Here is a 17697-nt window from a genome sequence, read left to right as displayed (position 1 = left end):
ATATATCCCTACTGCATGCTGACTTGAGGCATTCTGGAAGTAAAATAAACACCTGTTTAGGATTTGTAGGCAGTTGTTAATGAACAAGGCTCGAGCTCAAGGCATTAGAGTGCAGCAGAGGGTATCTGGGAGATTGCCCAGTCTGGGGGCACTGCCGGAAGCATCTGAACATTTGAGCTGGAAAAGCTTTAAATGGTCATGTTTTCTTACTGACTGGCAGGTGTCACCTGCTCAGTGTAGTCTCAGATGCCATGCATGGTCATGTGGTAAAGTATTCATAAACTACTCAAAATACTACCATCAAGGGCTTCTAATGTGTTACTTCTTAAGTGCATTTAAAATCCATATTGGCTAAATTATTTTACTTTTGAGATAAGCGTGCTTATTTTACACATAGCATAACAACAAGAATGCACAGTTCATTGTACAATTCTATTCTGTTGAAAAGTCCCAGAGAAGCCAGCTCTGGATCTTCAAATGTTCTTCCCAAATCACTAGGGAGCTACCAGGTAAACAGCAAAAATAAGAAATGCATGTCTCAGTCCTCCATCTCACTGAAGGCCTGCTTTGTTCCATTGTGAATTCTTCGAAATGGTCACCCCTCAATATAATGAGTGTGCTGGTTGCTTCAGAGCCACTCTGATGACAGTAAGGCCACAGGTACAGGTGTGCCTGTAACTAGCTACAAAAGTTGTTTAAATACATCCATATTCTTTAGCAGATCTGTGATAGAAGAAATAACCAAGGCAAAAAAGGAAACATTATAAAGAGTTTGCTTTAATTTCATATTGTTCACCGTCAAAATAAAGGTCTTGTTTTGTTTGTCTCTAACAATGCAAGGGTATCAATTTTTCTGTGACAGCCATCCCTCAGGCCATGCACCTGTGCATGGCTGCACTGCTTCCCATATAAAGTTGACCCCTGTGGTGGAGAGGCCTAATTATCTGGGTGGGGAGGGTACAGCAAGAGGGGAGTGAGAGATTAAGTAAAAAGTCAAGAAAATGAGTGTCGTGCCACTACTTATGACAAAATAATCTATAACCGCTGTATTTCAGTAATTAATTTAATTGTAAGTTATGTTTTATAAAATTTGCTAGTCCTCATTATGAAGGGGGTGAGGGGGCACGCCAATCTTTCCCCTCCTCTTGCCAGGCCAAATCAATTACATGCCACTCATTTCCCCAAGGGAAAAGCCATCACGCATTGCCTCCAGCTAAGCTACTGTTTCACACCTCCAGCTTCCTGGCCAGGATGTCTTTTCACATCACGGACACTACAGGGTGCTTCCACCCTTTGGTGCTGCATCTTGCAGCAAATGAACACTTGGTAAGCATTCAGATGAGAACACATCTGATTTTGGCTGAACTGGCTTGAGCCAGTCTGAAATCCCTCTATGACTGAAATGTTATTAGACCACACAGCCCACAAAATTAGCGCTTCCAAAAAAAGTCCTGGATGTACAAAAAAAAATATATATTATATATATATATATATATATATATATATATATATATATATATATATATATATATATATATAGCTTTGAGCTATTCCAGGCACTAGAGAGGCACAACGGAAAGTAAACCCTAAAAAATGATTCTATTGTTTATTAATAAAAGCCTTTTTGTTTTGGGGTTGTTCTGCTAGTTAGTGATGGAGCCAGATAAATGCTGGTGGTTGATGATTCATGGCATTTGGGCTATAATTCCAGTACAAGTTGCATGTTGTTTTCTGGAACAGGGAGGGCTATGGACTTCTGCTCTTTCGGACTTTCACTTGGTAAACGCAGTTCTGAGGACTTTTCAACAATGAAGGTCAGGACTTTTCAGTTTGGGTCATTGTTACTGAGAACATCTAAACAGAGGCAATGTGTTGAATTACGAACATTTGTCAAGGATCTGAAGTGTGTTTAAGTGCATGAAACATGAGGAAACATATATGGAATCTCTGAGCAAGCCTACTGAGTGAGGCAGAGGCCCCATGTGAGAGAGACATGAGTTGGTCATCGCGTCTTATGTCAGCCTTTTATATTTACAACAAATTCCTCCATTTTGAAAGGACAGCCAAAAATGGCAGAAACAAAGTAGATACACTTGTCCAATTATCACAAAACATTGAGAAGCAGTCAACATGATACTCGAGCTTCGTTAACAGCTCACTGAGATCATTCAGACGTGCTTTGCATGTGGTTGAGGTTCCCTTTGCTTCATCTAGTACCATAAAAACAACCGCTACAGTGGATCCTGGGCCCCCATGTGTCCAAATCTGCAACCTTCAAAGCACAGGAATACAGCTGAGTGTAGGCAAAGGAAGGAAGGAAGGAAGGAAAAATAAAGTATGTAGGTACAAAAGAAAGTACGTACGTACAAAAGAAAGTACGTACCTATGAAGAACATACGTACGAAAGAAATACGTACGAAAGAAAGACTGAAAGACAAAGAAAGAAAGAAAAAGAAAGAAAGAAAGAAAGAAAGAAATGGACCAAAGACACAGTGCACGCACAGCATCACACTCATACTGCTTTGCCAGCAGAGTCACAATTCTGGGGGAACAGGAAAAAATGTGTCTACACACATTGTTTCAAGCGTTTTAAGATGTTGTTCTGCTTCCCGTCTCCTCCTAGCACCCCCCCCTCCTTTAAATCCAAACAACACAAAAATCAAAAGGCACCATTTAGACACTTTAAAGCCAGTCAGAGGCTAGGCTGTTTTGACACTTTGCCCAAGGAAGTGCCTGTGAAAGGCGCAGGCCCAATGCAACACTTGAGTTCCCTGACTTCATTAGGAAGCGGCTCTTTCAGCAGCTTTGCCACTCCAGTCCCTTGGCTGAAAGGCCTATTTGGACCCAATATTGTTTGTTTAATAGAGCTTGTTGCTTAGGCCCCTACACTGACTAGTGCTCCCAAGGAACGAACCACGGTAGTGGATGGATGCTGTAGGTAAAACGACATGGGTGTATGGCAGACAGGCATTAAATAAGATAAACCGACTGTTCATGTAAAGGACATATACCAATACACCACCATATATCAGCTAAGCCACACACATTTCAAATTAAACTGTGATTTATGTCATTAAATGCAGACATACAATATTGCCCTATAAAACTAACCATCTGTTTGTTTCCTGCACTCCAACATAACATGACCCATTCTGAAACCCTTACACTAAGACAACATAGATAGCCACCAACCCCGCCCACCCCCCGCATTTTAATACAGTGAGCCCACCAAAGGGGGCAACAGCTGTGGCCGTCACCAGGAAAAGCATAGAGGGCAGGAGGGACAAAGCGGCAAATGGCCAGCGTGAAACCCGGGGACCCAGAATGTTCTCTAGACAAATAGCACTTTGCCTCTGACACCAATTAGAAGGGGGAAATCATCTTGTCAGTCTCAGAGGAGCACTCAATAAAGGAATAAATGTTTTTAGGCACTCACGCAGAGAGCCCCCTCCTCTGCCCAGTCTGGCTCCTCAGCTATTTCTGCTCTGACCTTCTTTTTTTTAATCTAAACTTTAATGTGCACGTTGTGGCAATGAGCAAGCAGGTTTAGGTTTCTGCCTCTGGGCCCCTCACTCGTTCTGGGTGACACTCGGGCTTTGCGATGACAACGGCTTCCCCACCCCCACCCACCATCCCCGTCCAGCCCCAGTGTTTTTGTTTCCTTTCACAAGCCCAATCCTCACGGTATGCATGTCCTGATGGCCCATGAGGCTGTGAAAACCCACTGTATCCGGCAAGACGGCTTCATTAGACACTGCTGCAGCACATCACAAGCTTGGGACAATATTGCTGTCATCAAGCCCCGCTCTTCTCCTGCCCCCACCAGATGCCCTGTGATTCACCCATAAAGGGGCATAAGTAGTTTAATCTGAATACATTTGAAGAAGGCCCCGTGATGTCGCCATTTTACAGTAACAATACATGCATGTCCTTACGCTTCTGCTCAATGTCTTTATCAGTCACCAAAAAATGAACTAGACATGTCAATTAGATTTTCTCTGGCATTGCTCAAGACAAAGAGCAATCTTATAAAATAAAAAATGTGTCATGAGTCCCTACTGTTGCATCAACTCCATTTGCCTGAATCACAGATGTGGGAAACTACAGCTTAAAGAATTGATTTAGTTTGTGAAAACTAACTATTGTGCACAATGAGCAACTCTCAGCCCCTGAGCTCTTGAAACCGACCCCCTCCTACTCACAGAGGACAGAGACACACGGTACCCCTCCCCAAGCTGCAGACAAGAACCCCAGCCACCCTGCGAGCTGCAGAACAGGACGAAAAAGGCCTCTGCCAGGCCTACAAAGATAACATCTCAAACGCAGCCATCGGAGGGCAGCTCCTGTTCAGCTGTCTGCCCTCATTACTGCAGGCTCCAAAAATGCGGGACCCTACCAGACAGCAGAATAGAAAGCACTCTTTCCAGAAAAAGTCCAGGAAAAACACAAAACTGCAAATGCTAAAATGCCAAGCACTGACCCCCCCCCCCCAAAAGGACCTTCTCTTCTCATTCTATGTCCCACAGTAAATGACATCCTTCCCAAAACATGTGACCACACAGCTACTGGTGAAATGAAATGTAAGTGCCCAAGAGAGTGACAAAGAATGGGTACTCAAAGAAATCACCAGTAGCTGAAGGTGCAAATCAACATACTATACTTCTTGAAATTGCGAGACTGCTCTTATTCTACCAATTTTGTTATATATACTAGCGATAACCGGCTCAAACCAAGGCCATGTTGAAAAAAAAAGTGTACAGCCATGTCAATAATTCAACACATATACATCACAGTTAAAAGCCCACGTGTTCTAGGCACAATTTTCTGTAAAAACAAAAGATCGCTTCATTATCTAAATCTGTTAAAGTATTTAACCTTTCAGAATGTCCAAGATATAAACAAGAAAAATATTACATACTTATTATATAATGATAGTATATAATACTCCCTACTTGCAAAACTAAAAACAACTTAGCTTAACGTCACACATGGGTTTATGTGCCTAATATCCTAAACTCAAATGGTAAAATATATAGCAAAACACTTTAAATCATATTTCTTACATTAAGTCTAAATGATGTGAGAAAATATGAATTATTCAAACTTATCGTCACAGCTCCCTTACGATTTTAGAACAAACAAAATAAGAAAAAGAAAAATGTTGTTCAACACTAAAATGATCTATATAAAGTATGGAAGGCTCTGGATTCCAAGGGTTCCGGTAACACACACACACACACACACACATTTACATATGTAAACCAGCTAGTGCTCAACTCACTTATTTGCTTACCAGTTGTTATTTGTACAGTCATAACAAAAAACATGGTAATCAGATGAGTGTGTCTGTTTTAATCACTAGGTCAGTGTGTGTGTGTGTGTGTATGTGTGTGTGTGTGTGGGGGGGGGGGGGGTATTCATAACATTCAGTGCTGTTTTCACCAGCTAAACCCTGGGCGCTCTCTCATGTGCTTCTCAAATGTCCTGCAGTGGCATTCTCATATATCCATTACCATTCACGAAGGCTCACACAAGTGTCTCAGACATGCACATCCACATGTGTCGACGACACGAAAGCAAAGTCTACAGCCTGGTCCAGCACAGCCAATGAAACTGGAGGAGCAGATGGGATTTAAAAAAATTCTACACACATCCACAGCAATACAGGTGGAGGGGGGCACAGGAAACACTATAGATACAACTGTTCCCTCTTTACATATATTCACCTGCATATTCACTCTGAAAACTACTAAATATGTAGATGGATAAATTTTATTTTGTGTAAATTATAAATGATTTTTTTTGTGAGCTTAAGCAAATCAAAACAGACATGCTTGTGCTTTAATTTTTATACTTGTCTCAGTCATGCATTACATTTGATGCCACAAAAACTTTTCTGCTAAAAATAAAAGACCACAAAATCTTCTAACACATTATCCACCCTGCTTTGGCTTCTTCCATACAACACATTCATTCCTCTATGTCCTCAATCCTCTTCTTTCCATTACACACAGAGAAATACATGCATATCTCACTCAATACAGAATAATGACCACTGCTACGTTAACGATTTCAGCATCAATAAAATTTACTGAATTTAGTAATAAAGTCTAAACCAACAGTGATATTTGTATGTATTCATTTCTGCATGCGGCAATATAAACTTATACGTAAAGCATAAAGTGGCTCATATCAGCTACAGATATATATTGAAGGTGGGTATATTTTAGCCCTGCACTGACACATTTTCATGTGAATAAGCCTTTCTGATGTAGGGAGCATAAAATTTTGATGCCATGATTTAAAGGGTTAGAAATGGAGCAACATATAACTTCAAAGAAAAAGCTTTAGGGGATGTAATATCATAAAATGTCGATCCTTTAACTATGAAACCAGACATTAATGTTTAACTAAAAATAAAGACACCTCAACTACATCCACCCAAGCATCCATCCATTTTTTTACAAGCTCGTGCTTGTTAATCTTTTCGACCTGTGTGTAAAAGAGGATTTTACACAAAATTTGTTGAAGCACAACTCAAAATATAACACAATTCCAAAGAATTCTAAATCTTCCCTTGGGAAAAAAAAACTTTTTAGAGTACCCATTGAAGGTACATAATATATGTTGTGGTGAAATTTATCAGTGTGTCTTTTATTGTCAGTTGGATATTAAACCAAATACAAGGTAGTAAAAATTACAACCAGAATATCTATCATTCACTTGTGAAGGCGATGGTAGATGATTGAACAAATGTGTTATTCAGTTACCCAATTATACTCTAACTGTGGAAAAAAAAATTATTTTTTGAAAATCTTACTGCCTCACATTAGTTAATGTCTTTATCAGCACAGAAGTACCTGACATATCCTGTTTCTTTAAAAGGTTGTCCGTAGCTCAATAAGGTTCCTGCATTCCAGACTACGAGAGGTGGCTGTTTCAACATGTTGTAAATATAATGTGTTACGAAGAAAAAAACAGTTAAGTATAAAATCTAAGTTTGTGGAAAACACTAGATGCACTTTTTGGTAAAGCGTGGGTAACCACGATCCCATCTGCAAACTGGAGTTTGACATATGTCTCGCGCTTTATCCAGCGTTATCTAATCAGTGACAGTAAACGGCGACGATCACATGAAAGCACGGATTTCCAAAGACACAGATGTCATTTCAGTGGGCAGATACATACATTACAATCAGTGCGGCGAAGAAAGCAAATCATGCGTAATAGGTAAAGCGCAGAAGGAAAACGGCTATTTGATCATCGGTGTCTCACTTTGGAAATACTTTCTTTTGCACAAACTAAGAAGAAAGTGCGAAAACAGAAATAAACAGATCTTTTTAAAACTAATTAAAATAAATAAGAAGACTCATTCAAAGTTGATATATTAACGTAAATATTTCATAGAGATGATCACAGAAAAAATGTATAGAAAGTGTAATGTTTTTAAACTATTATTAATAATAATAATAATAATAACAACAACAATATAGAAAGGCCATATGGCATACTTCAGTTTTAACTGTAAATTGTGATATGTCTTTGAGAGAGAGAAAAAAAGGTATAGCTAAATCTAAAATAGTCTTCGCGACTTGTTATGAAACTGACCAGATATTGAAAGAAGACACCGGGCTGTAATGTTAAAAGAAACATACAGCTACATTTCATAGAAGTCACATCTCTTGGAGAGGTACTTACCTTGACTGTAAAACGACACGCTTACAAGAGTGCCACAAAGCACTATAAGAAACTGCATTTTTGAACCTTGTTTCTTCAAGTTGTGCCGTTTTGCAAATAAAAAATAAAAAATACACTTTTTTGCTAAGTTCAATGAACGTCCCTCACATTAAAGGGATTGAGATTCATAACTACTACTTTCAAATCATAGCTTAAACGCCTCTTGAGTCTGCTTTAGTCCCGCAGTTGCGACGGCTCTTCAGTTGAGAAGTTTTGCCGCACGACGTCAGACTACGACGCCGCTGACACCGCGAGCGCCTGCTGCAACATTAGCGTGCGCTTAGCAATGCTGGACGATCAAAACGGGGACTGGACTGTACCAAATCTTGAAAGGGGATGCTGACATATAATATTCGACAGACCACATAAACATACGGTTGCCATCTCTCTTGTTTTTCCAGATGCGTGTTTAAAGGTAGATTTTCATAGCGAAGTTTGGAAATATAACCCCCGAGTAGCGTTTTTGGTTTCGAGTTAAAATTTTTATGTTTTCAATGCCCCTGGGGGTGTGTCTGAATCGTTGTATCTGGGGCTACCGAAGTCGCCGTGTGGTTTCACTAAGTTAAACTGTTTAACCTAAGGTTAGTAGTCTGGGGATTAATGAATCTATTCATACTAATGAATATATTCAAGAGAAGGTATGACGCCTGAGTATCTACTGTTTATTCTTCTTTCGAGGGTTTATACTGCGAATGGAAATGAATTCGGGGGGAAAACAGGTCCGCTGTGTCCGTGTATTGGTTTAAATGGATTCAGGTGTTTCTTTTGTCCCAGTACAGACTTAAGCGCGAGAAACAGACACGCTTCCCGTCCATACGTTGCATCTGCAAAGGAGTGCAATAGTAAGTATAAAATTATAAGTTGTTTGTAACAATAAATATCTAAATAAAATGCAAGTATTCCTATCATGCTTACCCACAACTGGAAATGAACATATTCGGAGTACATATTATATATTGATTTTAAAAAATACTAAAGCCGAATACGACATATACACATTAATCTGATCTAAGGGTGGATGGTTAATGAAAACTGTGGGTTTCTGCCTTAGGTACCCTAATTCCAGTACTTTCCTGGAAAGGGGCTTTGATGCAGTGAGTGTCGTTGATTTACGAGATGAGGGAACTACAGTATGCATTATTCCAGGAATGGTAGCGGGAAAAATGCCAAAGAGTTGTATCAGGGCCACGTTGGAATTAATTCTTTTCAGCTGCCAGCGTAAAGTCGCAGCAGGAATTTGATACACATATTTCCAGTGTTTATTAATAAATGACTATGATGGGTTGGCACCCCATCCTGGGTTGTTCCCTACCTTGCACTCATAGCCTCCAGGATGGGCTCTAGACCCGAGTTACATCAAATGGAGGGATGGATTAATAAATGAACTAAATGTAGAATTTTACAGAATTCAGATTATGCTCCTGTAGTACCTTCAAGCATAAAATATGGTATGGTATTCTCATGACATTCAATAACAGACAGTGCAGATGTAGGCTGATTAAAAAGGAAACCTTAATTATATGCTCAATCATCCACATGGTGTTAAAAAAATATATATATGCAGGCATTTCCAAGATTGGCCAGCTATTTACCGGATTCTATGACTGGGGCCTCATTTCCACTGTTCATATGGCGATCTGATAGTGGGCAGACTTGACACTTAATCCTATTAAGACGACAACTCAACAAAAAGAAGAAAATGGCAGCTGGAGAAGACACTTGGTCTTGTGAACACAGTAACTTTAAAAGTATTTAATGGATCTTTTTCACCCTTTTCAGGCATGTTCTAAGGGTGAAGATCTGTACCTAATCAGATTTTGAGACAAATCGAAACAAAATTGAAGGAGCACCATATAGTGATAGCAAAGAGAAGGATGAGTTGATTACAGACTTATCCTTGTGAACAGGATGTCTGTTTGTTATTATTATTCTGTTTGATCTTTGATGGATCTTGGCAAAAATATTAAATCTGCCACTGAAAATCTTACCCATAACAGACCCCAGATCAACCCAGAATTGGAATTGCATGACGGAGGGCAGTTGAGTGCGAAAATGGACCCTGCAGCTGCCATCTTATGAACACAGCCATCTGCTATCTAAAGTCCAGTTTAACAATGGCATACAGATTGGGATTGGAATGAGGGTACTTCTCCCCGTCCTGAATGTCCTTAGCAGACAACTTGATTACTGTCATGGAAACATGTTCTGTGCATTATAATGCATTCTCTGCAGTCTTCAGGCACTTTCACACCAACAATCTGGAACATGGTTCCTGGTTACAAGTTCCTGGGCTGTCTCAGCCAGTGACTTTTTATCGCTCCTGGCCACTTTCATTTGTTGCTTTCACATTGCACAACAGGAACTGGAACCTTCATGCTAAATAAGCATGGGAGACGCAAAAAGCTCTTAGGTTACCCTTCACCAGTGTTGGGCATTTCAGGTCCAGAAACTACAAATCCAGACAAAGATTTTGTTTCTACCAACCAGGTGAGTACTCTGTGACTGTGATTATGCTTAGCCAGTTGGTAGAAACAAAATCTTGGTCTGCATTTGTAGTTTTTGGACATGAAATGCCCAACACTTTCACACATATAATTCAAAATTACACCACGCCACCCCAAAACAATTGAGGATAAACAAGTTGTTTTGTTAGTCGATCAAACGGGACACAGCTTTTTATTTATACTCATTCGTTCATTTTCAGTATTATGGAGTTCCATGTGATTGATCATTTGGTTTCACAAAATAAAACTTGATGCAAAGTGTTCCGCTAATAAGCACTGGCAAGTTTCACTCCTGGCACAAAAGTATATTGGTTATCGGTCAGATTTTTTGATTCAGAAATATAGACGCAAGTGAAAAAATGTATTCATGAAATATATTTGAGGTACAAAAATGATTCCATCTGCGCCATTTCAGCTCTACTAATTATCTCTTTTCTCCACACTTCTGGGTGCTTGCAGTCAACAAGCTATCACTGTAAGAGCTTCCCTAGTATTCATGTTCAGAAGAAAAGTACCTAGTCTGGAGTAGGTACTCTGCCTCTGAGGAACTACAATCGGGTCGAATTCCTGCGGTATGAACACAACAAAAGTCCCTGGTTCTGGAAAAATGTTCTGGTTCCCTAAAAAGATCCTGCAGTGTGAAAGCACCCCTTTATGACTATCTGCAGAGCTTTCACACTGTGTGGTGGTTCCTGTTGCGATGCTCTTTGAAACCTATGTAGATCTGGATAAGGGCTTGGCAGTTCAGTCCAACCTTTTTCAGCAGTTTTATAAAATGCAGGCACTGCTGAGCTCTCTTAACAGTGGCCAGTGGTATTTCATGAACAGCACAGATTATTAGACATGTGTAGTCCTAGGAACTTGGAACTTTTTACCTGTTCCAACTCAGTGCCTATGATATAGAGTGGCTGCAGTGGAGGGGTTTATTTCCTGAATTCCTGACACTTCGTCAGGGTCTTTCTTGTTCCTTCCCCTTTTGGCCAGCAGGCGTCGCTGGCCATCCTGTCTCTCCTGGTACCCTTTGTGTTTTCCCCTGCTCCCTGTCAGCCGCATGGTTCAACGTTCACACGGCTGCCTGTGAACTCCTCTGTCTTGTGTTCAAATCCTGCCTCCTCTGTTTTTGTATTCTGTTTCTAGTGTTTCATTTGTTTAGTCCTTGTTCAGTTCAGTTTTGGTTTCTTTGCTTTGTGCCTTAGTTGTGTTTTGCCGGTCTTTGTTATTCCCAGTGTTAGATTCTGTTTTCCTTGTTTCTTTGTCAGTTCTTAGTGTCCCTGTTTAATTCCTTGAGTTAATTATTAGTGTCACCTTTTGCCTGTTTTACTAGTCCTTCTTAATTGTTTTCACCTGTCCTGTGTTATCCTTGTTAGACTGTTGTATTTAACTTCCTGATCCCATTCTGTTACTCCTTGAGGCATTAATGTTGCTGGAGTGTTTGATGCTGTGTTTGTATGCTGTGTTCTTCGTTACCTGCCTGCCCCTTGTTGCTCTGACCCATTTTGCAATTAGTCTTTGTTTATCCCCATTTACTTTTGACCCCTTGTGGTTCTTTTATTTTGTTTATTTTGTCCTAGTGTTTTCTGTTTTCATTAATAAACCCCTTCTGTTCCCGTGAGCCGCAAGTGGGTCGTCCACATTCCCTTCCTGCCTGCATCGTGCCTCGTCCTCGCGCCCAAACCGCCCGAGTCCGTGACACTCTTTTGTCTTTTCGAGGTTCGGGAGGAGAATCCTTCTCTTCTCCATATACAATGAGGTCACTCACCTGTTTCACATCTCATTGCTGTTAATAAGTCCAAGTATGGTTCTGTGGTCTGCATTTTAAAAATGAGGTTCTGTTTTTGAGTGTATGAGCAGTCATATGTGTGGAGGGAGAAGAGTTATGGACTGAGACTGCAGCCGTAAGGGGGACCAGTGCTTATTGTGCATTAAGCAGTCACTTCGTTGCCCGACCTCACCACCTGTGGTATGCCAATTAGAAAGTCCAATATGCAAGACCTGCCAGTTTCACCACCAGCTTAGTGAGCTAGATGGTAATGAATACTGAGCTGTAGACCAGGAATATGCATTTCTATTGTCCAGATGCTCTAGGGCAGAGTAGAACACAAGAGCTACCACACCATCTACTGACCTGTTCGGCAATAGATGAACTGTAGGAGATCACTGGTGTGTGGCATTATGGAGTCAATGAATTTTAAAACCCTTTTCTCCAGGCATTTCCTGGCAACTGATATGAGTGCCATAGGGCAGAAGTCATTTAGTGAAGCTGTGTTAGTCTTTTTGGGGACTGGAACAATGACAGAATATTTGAAATTGTATGGAATGACTGCCTGGGTCAGTGAGATGGTGAAGATGCCTGTGTATACACCTAGCAGTTGCACAGTAGATTAGATTTCAGTACTCTTCATGACACTGCATCAGGTCCCATTGTTTTACAAGGATTACCTTTCTGGGGAGGAATAGGAAAAGGAACATGGCTGTGTAGTCGTGCATTTAAGTCTTTTGGGAAATGTGACAATTAGATTTTGTCGACATCACGTATATTGTACGATCAACCCATATTGAAAAATAAAATATCGTGTCGGGTTTTGAACCAATATGGGATATCTTTTGTGTCCTGATTGAAGTTTGCAGTTTGAATTAGTCCCCCCCCCAACAAATTTTATTGTTGTGGGCCTGGGGAGAATAAATTTGAAATGGGAGAATTATTATGCGTTGCTATAAAGATATGGGCTCAGAGATGTATACATATTGCTTGCCATGCACAGTATTAGATGACCATAATGTCTAATTTCCACCATTGAATTGGTTGACACATTGGAAAAGGCCAGGTCTAGCAGAATAAGACCAAGTTGGATTGGGAGACATACTATGCATTATTACAAAGATTCTTCACCGTAAAACCCATAGTGTTAGGTCATGTCACTCTTTTGGCTTTGCAGTCACATTTTCTTGAGGCAAGAACATAAATAATCAAAGCATTACATTTAATTAAATTGAAAACTACTTTGAGAGATTGAAATAGCAAATTGAGTACAAAAAAAGTTAATTGTATTCTTGAGAATGTTAAACTGAATTGTGTACTAGTGTTGTAGTTCTCGAGACCGGTCTTGGTCTCGAGACCGGTCTCGAGACCAATTTTTTGTGGTCTCGGTCTTGTCTTGGTCTCGACTCGATTTGGTCTCGGTCTTGTCTTGGTCTCGACTCGATTTGGTCTCGGTCTTGTCTTGGTCTCGGACATAGCGGTCTCGATGGGATGGGGAAAAAAAAGAGAAAACTGCGCATCCTCACAGAACAGTATCATTATTTATTACGCACCTCAATTCAAATGCAACCAGTCAGATGCATCCATTTCAAAAACGTTACATTTTATACATTTTCTCCACGGACACTGCCAGTGCTTCACAGTCCACAAACATCATACACATCGTATCATACATCGGCAAAAAAATGTCCGCGAAGTCTATAGCATAGTTATAATTCAAATAAATTAGGTATTTTACATTGATTAGAAAGCACGGTCTTGGAGGTGCAAGTCAATCTGGAGGCTCATTCTCTTCAATTCAAAGCAAAGGATCATTACATAGCTGTATTCATAGCTTACCTGAGGTCTCTGTCCCTGGTATAAGAGACTTAATATGAACATCTTTCTGGTACATCCCATCTCTTTCCCTTGACGAGGTCTGATAAAATGGTTATAGGAGAGGATTGCTGAGAATATTATTTTCCATCAGGTCTCGTAATTATGACAAATCTGGGAGATTTTAAATGAGAGACATATGGACATACAGACAATATAATTGAAAAGATAACATGAATTTGATTTAACGAGTAATGACACTTTACAGCAATGCCTTTTTCTCTATGGTTGATCTGGGTAATGTGATGTCGATTCTAGCCCTAGTCTCTTTTCGGTCTTGGTCTTGGTCTCGACCAGTCTTGGTCTTGGTCTCGCCTTAGTGTGTCTTGGTCTTGGACTTGGTCTTGGTACCCTCAAGTCTCGGCAGTGTCTTGGTCTTGATACCCTCCGGTCTCGGCAATGTCTTGGTCTCGGTTTAGGCGGTCTTTACAACACTATTGTGTACACAATTTAGTATACCGTGCCTATGAAAGAAAAAAAAAAAAACCTGCCCCATGAAGATAGAATTTAGAGAAGTTACATTTTTGGATATGTTAATATGATCATTTTAATTATACTGTGTGTGTGTGTGTGTGTGTTATTTGCATTTCTATCGACAATGTGTTTATTGAAAGTTGCCCCCCATCCTGGCCATAATGGACTATATCTACTTTGAGACTTCATGCTACTCAGCTTTTCAAAGTCCTGTGTTACTGGTTGTTTCACTGACAATCAAACTGGCACAAAGTAGCCTAACAGCAGAAGAAGAAAACTGTGCAAAGATATAGTCTAACATTGCATTTCCTATATCTTTTATACTATCCCACTAGAGTGGCAGAGAAATTAGGACCAGACATGGAAAGAACACAATTAAACTTGTGCAAAAATTCAAAATTAACCTTAGCCTAAGGGGCAGAGTATAGTAAAGTCTATCTTAGGCTACATCCTAGAGCCCCAGCAAAAGAGGGAATAGTTCAACTTGGCTGTTCAATCCACCAGCATGATACCTTCTCCCAAATGGCACATTTTTTGACAGGACTACTGCCCCCACCCTGAATGGTAAGTTTGACCACTGACACCTTGTGCTTTGATTAGCAGCTTTTTGATGTTCCATTGTTTTTAATTCCCTCTAGGTACTCTTTTGGCTCCAACAAGTAGTCCAAGTGCGTCATTTATGGTGCTTTTCCACTGCCAGAGAAGAACCAAGCCATGCCCGAGTTATATTGTGAACTGACTTTTTTTCCATTGTAAATGATCCAAGCCGTACCCACACTGACAAGGCCCTGCTTACTAGCAGGGCCGAAAGCATGACCTAACCTAGATGGTTGCCTCACCACTATCTGATTGGTCAAAATGCATGGAGATACCAGTGTTCTGTGTGGATATCCATGGATTATCTGAAGGTAAAAAGGATATATTCTATATATTATTAATTATTAGTGGTATTGCACATCAGGATGTATTGAAGCATTCCCAATAACTCCAAACCTGAACATTTCTAACCACCTATTTTAATAAAATACTATAGAACTGAACAGAATGGATTTATAATGCAAAATTAAACAAGCAAATGGTAATTCCACTAACATTCGACACTAACATAAAATGATGATTCATACAGACTTGCTAGCAGAAATTAGCACATAAATAATGATGCAGCAGTAAATCTCTCTCCAGTTTTACGTCACTGTCGCTCTCCAAACCCAGCAACGCCTTTACCGAGCCGACCCTTCTTGAGTGAAAAACTGAAGCGAACTGGAACTGCACTGTAACTTGTTCCCCTGTCTGGGGTGTGGCTCGGGTATGGCACAATTCCTGTATACCTGTTATATCACGTATATCATACTGCAAATGAGAAATAAATAGAATAGAAATATTTAGACATATAAAAATATGATTAATATAAATTATATCTTAAGATATGGACATTCTCAAAAAAATACAGGTATCCACCTAATTGGTGGGGAAAGATTCTGAAAATTGGCATTTAAATGTTATATGTAATATAGTATCATGTACTTGTACTTTCCTGTCCGTTGTTTCCCTGTTTGGTCAGTGTATGTCACTGGCCACCCCCTTCTTAGCATTTGAGTCCTTAGTGATTGTTAATGACCCTCACCTGTCCCTAGTAACTCCCAGCCCTAGTGTTTGTTTAATTATCAATGACCCACACCTGTTACTTGTCTAGCCCTCATTTCTTGTGTGTGTGTATACATATATACATACATGCCGCGCTCGTCCGCTACTCCTGTGTACCACACCCCCTCGTTAACCTCTTGTGGAATCCTTATGTCATTAGCTGTTTCAAATTGTTTTCATTAGCCCTATGTATTTAAGTCCGCGTCATAGTATGTTTCCCTAGTCCTGTCATTGAAGTCGCTGCCTTCATTGCCCTGTGTTCCTAGCTGTTTAATAAATCTCTCGTTTCCTGATTCTCTGTCTCCCTGATTTGTGAAGTGACTATATTTACATATATATATATATATATATATATATATATATATACACACACACACTTTTTTGTGCCTGCCCTTGCCCTATTGTCAGTCATTGTAGGTATCAGTGTGATGTGTGTTTACTCCATGCATGGTTTTGTTAATGGTCCCATGGTGTTTCTCTTCGTTAGTCTTAGCTCTTGTTAATCCTTGATTACCTACTTGCCTTCTGTTTTAGCTGCTGGTGGTCCTTTTGTTTCTGGTTTCTTTGTATTGTTTATAATAAAACCCCTTTGTTGTGGATCATTCCTCCTTCCCTACACCCAGTAATGATAGAATGACCAACCCTGCATGACAATCTAGCAGCATGGCCCCTAGTTCTAAATAACCATCACACCCACCATCTCGCCGGAAGACCTCATTCCCCACATCCAAATATCCGCAAGACAGAAACTCAGGTTCTTTGTTACAGTGACAGGGCATGATGCAGGCAGAAATTAGGTGATGAACCACTTGTGGATCCAGACAAAGGGATTTATTAAACAAGCTGAACACACAGGGGAAGGCACAAAATGAAATGGACTGCGAGGGGTCAAAAGGCAAACAGGGAAAACAAGAACTAACTTAAAGACACCATAGAATAATCCAAGTTGGGAGCAGGACACTGCAATTGGACACAGCAAAATACAGTAACATAGGCAATAACTAACTAGGGAAACAAACAAAGGCAGGCATCTAAATACACTAATAACAAGAACTAACAAAGGGCAGGTGTGAATAATCAAAAACAACAAATCAACAAGGGCACAGGGCAACAAGACACAAGTGAGGCAACTAACACTAATGAACACAGAACTAAGGAACTACAGACCTGAAACCAAGAAAACACAGGGGAATACTACACTAGGAAAATGAAGAAAACAAAGTACAACATAAAACCGGAACAGAATACAAGGAGGGCAAATCTAGAACAGGAAACATAAAACACTGGGGAACAGAAACTCAAATACAAAGAAAAAGATAAAGCTGATCATTAGCCAGCCTTGAACCCATGACTGGGGAATGCAGTCCCTAAGCAACCCACTCAACCTGTTGAGCCATGCGGCAGGCCAGGCAATAGGGAAAGCACATGGGCTGAAGGAAAAGACACAGGGTGGCGAACAGGATGGCCAGCAACACCTGCTGGCTAAACGAGGAGGAGACACGAAGGGCAGCGTTGGACAGTACAGACCCTGACACTGTTAACCATGATGATCACCCTATCACTGGAGGATGGGCAACCAATTTCCTCATGCATCCTGGTCACTGACATTTTTAGCTCCTGGATGTATACAGGTAGGTGGGGCAGAAGTTGCACGTGCGCTCTTCTCAGTCAGACTCTCAGGAGGTGAACCAGATGCCTTGCTGG

The 17697-nt window shown here is 40.4% G+C and overlaps 1 protein-coding gene and 1 long non-coding RNA gene across 7 annotated transcripts in view; one reads left to right on the top strand and one right to left on the bottom strand.

Moving 5' to 3' along the window:
* The window catches only part of lrp4 (low density lipoprotein receptor-related protein 4), a 95586-nt gene extending 87591 nt beyond the window's left edge, over positions 1–7995 (bottom strand). For all 4 annotated transcript variants that reach the window (XM_023806093.2, XM_072718109.1, XM_023806111.2 and 1 more), the window contains exon 1: positions 7699–7995. In XM_023806093.2, coding sequence (XP_023661861.1) covers positions 7699–7756 — 58 coding nt within the window. In that variant the 5' untranslated portion in view covers positions 7757–7995. The remainder of the gene's footprint in view (positions 1–7698) is intronic.
* LOC111840828 (uncharacterized) lies at positions 7948–16286 on the top strand. Of its 3 annotated transcripts, none has more exons than XR_011993802.1 (4): positions 7948–8318; positions 8517–8579; positions 9735–9880; positions 14988–16286. It is a non-coding gene; the product is annotated as an uncharacterized lncRNA (long non-coding RNA). The 3 variants fall into 3 exon arrangements; XR_002837519.2 differs by having other exon boundaries at positions 7951–8375; XR_011993801.1 differs by lacking the exon at positions 9735–9880 and having other exon boundaries at positions 7961–8375.
* The last annotated feature ends 1411 nt before the right edge of the window (positions 16287–17697 follow it).

The sequence above is a fragment of the Paramormyrops kingsleyae genome, chromosome 11, assembly GCF_048594095.1.
Source record: "Paramormyrops kingsleyae isolate MSU_618 chromosome 11, PKINGS_0.4, whole genome shotgun sequence".
Lineage (NCBI taxonomy): Eukaryota > Metazoa > Chordata > Actinopteri > Osteoglossiformes > Mormyridae > Paramormyrops > Paramormyrops kingsleyae.
Note: the sequence above shows the minus strand (reverse complement) of the source record. Positions and strands in the feature narration are given on the sequence as shown.